This window comes from Monoraphidium neglectum, assembly GCF_000611645.1.
Source record: "Monoraphidium neglectum strain SAG 48.87 unplaced genomic scaffold scaffold03014, whole genome shotgun sequence".
NCBI lineage: Eukaryota > Viridiplantae > Chlorophyta > Chlorophyceae > Sphaeropleales > Selenastraceae > Monoraphidium > Monoraphidium neglectum.
The window spans coordinates 409-6,858 of NW_014010614.1; the positions used below are offsets into that span (position 1 = coordinate 409).

The 6,450-nt window shown below is 69.2% G+C and overlaps 2 protein-coding genes across 2 annotated transcripts; one reads left to right on the forward strand and one right to left on the reverse strand.

The window, feature by feature from the left end:
• Positions 1–476: 476 nt before the first annotated feature.
• On the forward strand, positions 477–3,573 carry MNEG_12012 (hypothetical protein; the record flags this gene model as incomplete). Its single annotated transcript, XM_014039514.1, has 4 exons — positions 477–852; positions 1,021–1,979; positions 2,210–2,293; positions 2,605–3,573. The coding sequence occupies 4 exons, from the start codon at positions 477–479 to the stop codon at positions 3,571–3,573; spliced, it is 2,388 nt and encodes a 795-aa protein (XP_013894968.1).
• A 2,420-nt stretch (positions 3,574–5,993) lies between these two features.
• Positions 5,994–6,341, reverse strand: MNEG_12013 (hypothetical protein; the record flags this gene model as incomplete). The annotated part of the gene is made up of 1 exon (XM_014039515.1): positions 5,994–6,341. The coding sequence occupies one exon, from the start codon at positions 6,339–6,341 to the stop codon at positions 5,994–5,996; it is 348 nt and encodes a 115-aa protein (XP_013894969.1).
• Positions 6,342–6,450: the final 109 nt, after the last annotated feature.

Genomic DNA, 6,450 nt, shown 5'->3' on the forward strand with positions numbered 1-6,450 from the left:
GCGAGTACATCGCAAAGCTCCGTGTTGAATGGACCCAAACGCGCCTCTTTGGAACTTGCCAGTGGAACACTCGCTGCACACGATTCTGGCGGGTGCTGGAAACACGGGCTCCAGACGTTGGGTGGCCACCCACATATAATTTCGTCAAATATTATTTTTTGCAACGTTTGCAGCCGCGTGGCTAATAACTAGTTTTGGCACAATACCGGCGGCCCACGTCAGGGGGCTGCAGGCGGCCTGATTACAACGTCAGACTTTGGTTTCTCGTTTACAACAATATTGTGGGCCCTGAACCCTGGCAGAGATCAGTTTCTGCAAGCTCCGACAGTGCCGGAAACATGTTTCGAGGGCCGCCTCGAGGGCAGCCCGCCGCTCAAAATGTTGAATGCCATGAAGGTTATGCCCAGGAAAACGGCGCATGCGATGCAGGCATGGTCGGCTGCGACGCCGTTTCGGACTCTGCCGAGCACGGGGCGATGCCGGCCCGGCGCGTCAACAGCGGCAGCAGCAGCGTCAGCAGCAGCGGCCGCTCCCTGTCGAGCGTCATCTTCCGCGCCCTACGGATCGGCTCGGACGGCCGCAAGTGCTGCGCCGCGCCCGCACCGCCCGGCGCCGGCGCCCCCGCCGCCGCCGCTGCCGCACCCTCGTGCGGCGCGGGTGGCGGCGCCGTGCCGCAGCCTGCCGCTGTGACTGTCGTGTGCGGCGCCATGGAAGGCGTCCTCTTTGCCTCGTCCCTGCGCGTCGTCATATCCAGCGGGCCCCGGGCCGGCCACGACATTTCTCCAACGGAATTTGAGCGGCTTGGGGGCAAGGGCTCGGCCAAGAAGTGGCGCCAGAGCATACGCGTCGCGGGTGCGCAGCGGCGGCGCTGGGGCGGCTCCGGGCGGGCCGGGCGCCTGGCTGGCTGCGGCTGCATACAAGGCGCGGCGCGCCGCTGTTCCGTCGGAGGCGCTCAAGCGCACGGCTCCTCTGCGCCGTGATTGCTCACGCACATAAACACACCTGCCCATCCATGCGTAGGTGCCGCCTGCACTGTCGGCGAGTGGCTCGACACCAACGGCCAGCCGGCCCCCTGCCAGCGCGGCCCCGACGCGGCCGCGACCAGGCTCGTGCGGCCCGCGGGCGCCGCGGCGGCCGCGGCGGGGGCGGCGGCGGCGCCCGCGCAGGACCCGCTGCAAGGGTTGCAGGGCGTGTGTGGCCACCAGGCGGCGCTAGCAGAGGCCGTACGCCTGGCCGGCCCTATTGTGCCCGCCCCCGCGCTGGGGGCCGGGGCAGCGCCCGTGCCGGCGTCGGTGTCGCGTGAGTTGGCGCAGCAGCAGGTGCTGCTGCTTGAGACAAACGTTGACAACGGAGAGGGGGAGCCCGCGCAGCAGCAGCAGCAGTGGCAGCAGCAGCAGCAGCAGCTGCAGCAGCAGCAGCAGCAGCTGCAGCAGCAGCAGCAGCAGCAGCAGCTGCAGCAGCAGCGGCAGCAGGCGCCACCGGACGCCTCCCCCAGGCCGTCCGCGCGGCGACGCGCCGCCTCGAGCGGCGGCGGGGGCAGGCCCCAACACCACGTGGTGACTGTGACGCGGCTGCATCGTGGCACGGCGTCTGCAGACGGCGCTGTCACCGGCGCTGCCGCCGTCCGTGGCTCGCCCCGGCCGTCGCACCTGGTGAATCATCACAACCAGCAGCAGCAGCAGCAGCAGCAGCAGCAGCAGCAGCAGTCACAGAACGGCGCGGACACGGCCGCCGCGATGCTCGACTACCTCTCTGGCGTGTCATCCGCGCCGCCGCCGCACCTGCTGCCCCCGCACGCAGCCCCCACCGCCGCCGGCCGGCCGCTCGACCTGCGGGGCCTCTTTCGTGCCGTGGTGCAGCGCGGCGGGTACGGCGCCGCGACGCGGGAGCGGCGGTGGGGGGAGGTGCTGGCGCTGCTGGGCCTGGAGGGGGGCGGCGGCGGAAGTGGAAGGGGCGGGGGCGAGTTCGTACTCATGGAGGTGCGTGAGATGGCGGGAGGTCGTGTGACTGGGGGCCGCCGTGGCGGGTGCGGGGCAGCAAGACTGGGTTGGGGGGGTGCAAGGGGTTGCAGGGCCGCGGCCACACCTTTGTCACAAGCGGAGCGTTTCGTCTCGGCGGTGCTGTGTAGCCCTCGACAGCTGGCCGCCCTCGTGGGCGCGTTTGCAGCCCTGAGCAAACCGCCGCCGCTGCCACCCCGTTGCGTGTGCAGGTGCACGCGGCCTACCTCGAGTTTCTGCTGCAATTCGAGGCGCTGGTGGATCCGGTGACGTGGCAGCAGCCCGCGGGGCAGCCGGTGAGCCCGCGCCCACGCCGTGCGCCCCACGCCCCGCGCCCTTGAAGCTCCCCGCGCGCTCGCTGCGTGCCGTAGCGGCGCAGCATTTGGAAGTTCTGCCGCCCCCGTGCCGATGTCTGCATGGCGCGCACGCTGCACGGTGGATTGTTTTTTTCGTGCAGGCCCCGCGCGTGAGCAATTGGGGCAGGCTCGGCAAGGGGGTTGTCTTGCAAGCCCGTGTGCTCGCGTGACGCCGCTTGGTCACCGGCGCGCCTGCCGCTTGACACCCTCCCCACCCCACCCCCTTATCTGACGCGTCACCGCGACCCCAGTGCGCCTCGATGATGACAGCCCTGGGCTCTGCCTCAGGACCCAGCGGCGGCGGCAGCGAGGCCTTTGGGGGCGGCGCGGGCAGCAGTCAGGGGGCGTGGAGCGCCCCGACTTGGCCGGGCCGCTCTTTCGCGGGTGGCGCGAGCGGCAGCAGCAGCTGCAACCACACAGGGTTCAGTGGCGGCGGCGGCGGGCGCGCGTCCAGGTCAGCGGACGGCTACAACAGCTCTTGGCCGCTGAAGCACAGCGTCTCTGACGCGGGCGCCGGCGGGGGCGGCGCGACGCCACGCGGCGTCGCGGCGGCGGCGCAGCCGCTTGCAGCGCTGGAGCGGCCGCCCAAGCGCCGGAACTTGGACAGCGGCGGTGCCGCGGCTCGCCCCACGCTTTGGAGCCCATCGGTCGCAGACGTCTTTTTTGGCCTCTCGGCTCCCGCTGCCCCTGCTTCACTGTCAGAGGGGGGCGAGGCCGGCTGCGGCGCGCGCCCCCCGGTTGCGGCGCCGCAGCTGCTGCCACCGCCGCAGCAGGGCGCGTGGCTGCCGCGGCCGCAGGCGCAGCTCTGGCAGGAGCAGGTGTGGCAGGAGCAGCAATGGTGGGCGCTGCAGCAGCAGCAGCAGCAGCAGCAGCAGTGTTGGCAGCAACAGCAGCAGCAGCAGCAGCACCAGCAGCACCAGCAGCAGGTGCGGCTCCACCAGGAGCTGCAGCTGCCGCAGCACGTGCAGCCGCAGCAGCAACAGCAGCAGCAGCAGCAGCCCCCGCCGGCGTCCCACCAGCACGCTGTGGCCGGTCCGGAGCCGAGCATGGAGCGCGCCACCTCCCCTCCCAAGGCGGCCCAGCAGACCGCTGACACCATCGTGCCCCACAGCGATGAGGGCTGCACTGCTGAGGGCCTGCTACTGAACCTCGACCTGCCGCCTCTGGACGAGATCGAAATGTCAGATCTGGATCTGACCATCGATGCCGTGTTTGACTGAGTGCTGGCGGGGCCGGCGGCCACCCAGAGCGCGCGGCACGGCCCGACCCCTCAGCTTCTTCGCGCACGTTTGCAAGGCTTGACCTCAACTGCAAACGCATGCACCGCTTCCCACGCAGAACATTGATTCAGTCCCATCGCCTTGTTTGTGCGTTCAATCAATACACAGCAGACCTCCGTTCACGGGGCCGCCTCGGCGCAGGCGGCGCCGGCAAGATTCGCCCATGCATCCCCTGTAGCCCCAAAAGGCGCTTGATGGCATTCGAATGCCCCTTTGCAGAGCCCGCCATGTATGTGCGGGGTCTGCCTGCAGGGTGCGACAGGCAGCCTGCGTCGCCGTCAGCGCGCGTCGTCGCACAAAAGGGTCACGTGCGCGCTGTCGATGCATGCCGGTTCGTATTGCCATCTGGCCGGGCCTGATGACGAGCCATGCAATTGATACACTTTTCGTTTGCGGTAGGATAGGTCTTCTGGAGCGGGGGCTTGCCGGTTCAAAGCCACGGCAGCCGTTTGCTGCGACACACCCCGTTTCGGCTTGGCGGCGGCAGGGACTTGCACCGGTGGGTTCTACGCTCCAATTCCAATTCTTGAACTTGAGGCGTTTGCTGGCGGCTCTGGCGCTTCTGGCGTCCAACTTACAGATTGTTGTGTTTAACAATACGCATGCTGCTGGCCGCCTCTCGGCCTCCAACTAGCGGGCCATTTGAGGACCTGCTGCGTCTGATTCTCCGCCGCTTGGCCTCGAAACAGCCGGCTTGAAGCGATCAAACGCGCACACATACTTTTAGCCGACCTTGCCACCCCGCCGCCGTCGGCCGCATTGGCGTGGCGCGGCCGGGGCGTCCTGTTTGGCCCATGGTCACCTGTTGCCGAGCAAGTCCCTGAGTCCGCACGCGTGCGTGTGTGTGTGTGTGTGTGTGTGTGTGTGTGTGCATGTGAGTGCGTGTGGGCGCGACAACACGATGTGTGTCTGATGTCCTTTCGCAATTGCATGGCCCACTCGCTTTTCCCAGCCGGCTCGCTGTGCACGCACCAAGATTGCTCGCCAGGGTAGCTGATCGCCGTGGCCGACTCATATAAGATCCATCAGCAGGCGCACGGCCCGCCCTTCTTGCGGTGCGCCAATGCGCTTCAACCTACGTCCATGCCACGACCCAAGCCCCCGTCACCGCCGGCCCTGGTCCCGTCGTCGTGCCGCCCCGCCGCAGCCAGATGGGTTGACTGCCGGGCACGCCGCGAGGGGCCTCACCGCCTGTCTTGCCGGCCTCGGCTTCGCACACGCGCCACCCATGCCCAGGAACCACTTGGGTGGCACTCCGTCGTCAGAGGCGCCCGCGCGCAGTGAACGCGCGCGTGGCGCCTCCAGCCCGCTTTTCGCTGTTCGCTGCCGGCGCCCCATGCCAGCTTCTCGTCGCGGCACTTCAGGCGCCGACCGTCGGTGTTGCTCCTTGCACCCCTTTTTTCTCCGCTTGCCTAGCTAAGCTTGACGCTCCGCCCTCCAATGCCCATTAATGAACTTGTGGGACCTGCTTGCCTCGCAGCCGCTTTTCAGGGGTTTCGCCGCAGAACGGGAGCTTGTTTGCCATGCTTGCTTCGTCGCAACCTGTTGCCCCCCGGCGGCGGCCGCCACGACGCCCTCCAGAAAACGTCACCGCGCGCCGGGTCGATCGTTGGGCAAGGCGTGTCGTTTTACAGGCGCCTGGCACTCCCTCGGGCAGGCCGGCCAGGTGTCTTTTGAGTTTTTCCACTGTCGCAGGATCTGTCCAGGGTGCCTTAGGTGCGTCCCCGCTCCTATGGGTTTCGCACCATCCTGCCATGCATCTTTGGGCGGCCTGCGCCCTGCATTCCAGCCGAGCGGCTCCGCCCCCAGATTGGCGGCGGCTGCCGCGCCCGTGCAGCCGGCCCCTTCCCCCGTTCACCCGCACACCTCGAATCTGCAGCTGTAATGAACGGTCGCAGCCGTCTCGACAGTGCAGCGGGGCGCATGGCCCGAGCGCAGCGCCCGCCTCAAGCCAGGGTCACAGATATGGGTCCAGGGTTTACACAGCGCACATCGCCGAGCAAGAGCCACCGCGCAGCGCGCGTGTGTTTGGAGTAACAAGGGCAGCAGCGGTGGCCTGTGCGTGTGTAGCGAGCGAGCCAACGCAGCCGACGGCCGACAGGCGGCCTGTCTGATGTATGCATCCTGCGGGCCAATTCCTCTAGCACAAGCAGCGGACAGGCCCCGCTGATTACCAGGGCAGGGCCTGCAAAGGCGGCGCACCCGCGCGGCCGACGGACTGCGCGTCGGCGAGCGAAAACGGCGGCGGGTGCGCCGCCCGCTGGCGCTGGGGCCGCCCGGCGTCTGCGACTGCCCTGGCAGCCGGCCCCGCCTTCCTCGCGCGGCGGCCGGCGTGCCGACGCGCGCCCCCGCCCTCACCCTCATGCCGCGAGCGGCTGCACCCGCAGCAGCCGCGTCTCCCGCGGGTTGAGCATCGTCGCGTGCAGCTTCCACCCCTGCCTCTCCGCCTGCCGGCTGAACTCCGCGTAGAGGCCGTCCAGTACCGGCTTCGACGCCTCCATCAGCCTCTGCACCTGCTCCGCCCGCCCCTCCCCCGCCGCCGCGCGCCCGCCGGCCACCAGCCGCGACCACGGCTCCAGCGCCGGCGCGGGCGCCGGCGCCGCCGCTACGGTGCCGTCCTCCGCGGCGGCCGCGGGCTTGTCGCCGTGGCCGGACACGGCGGCGCGGATGGCGGCGGCGGGGTTGGTTGGGGCTATGCAGGCCTCCATCAGGTGCAGGACCATATGGGCGCAGAAGGCTGCCTTCAAGGTGTCTGCGGTCTGCGCGCCGTCGCGCAGCACGACAAAGACCTGGGGGGTGGGGTGGGGTGGGGGCGGG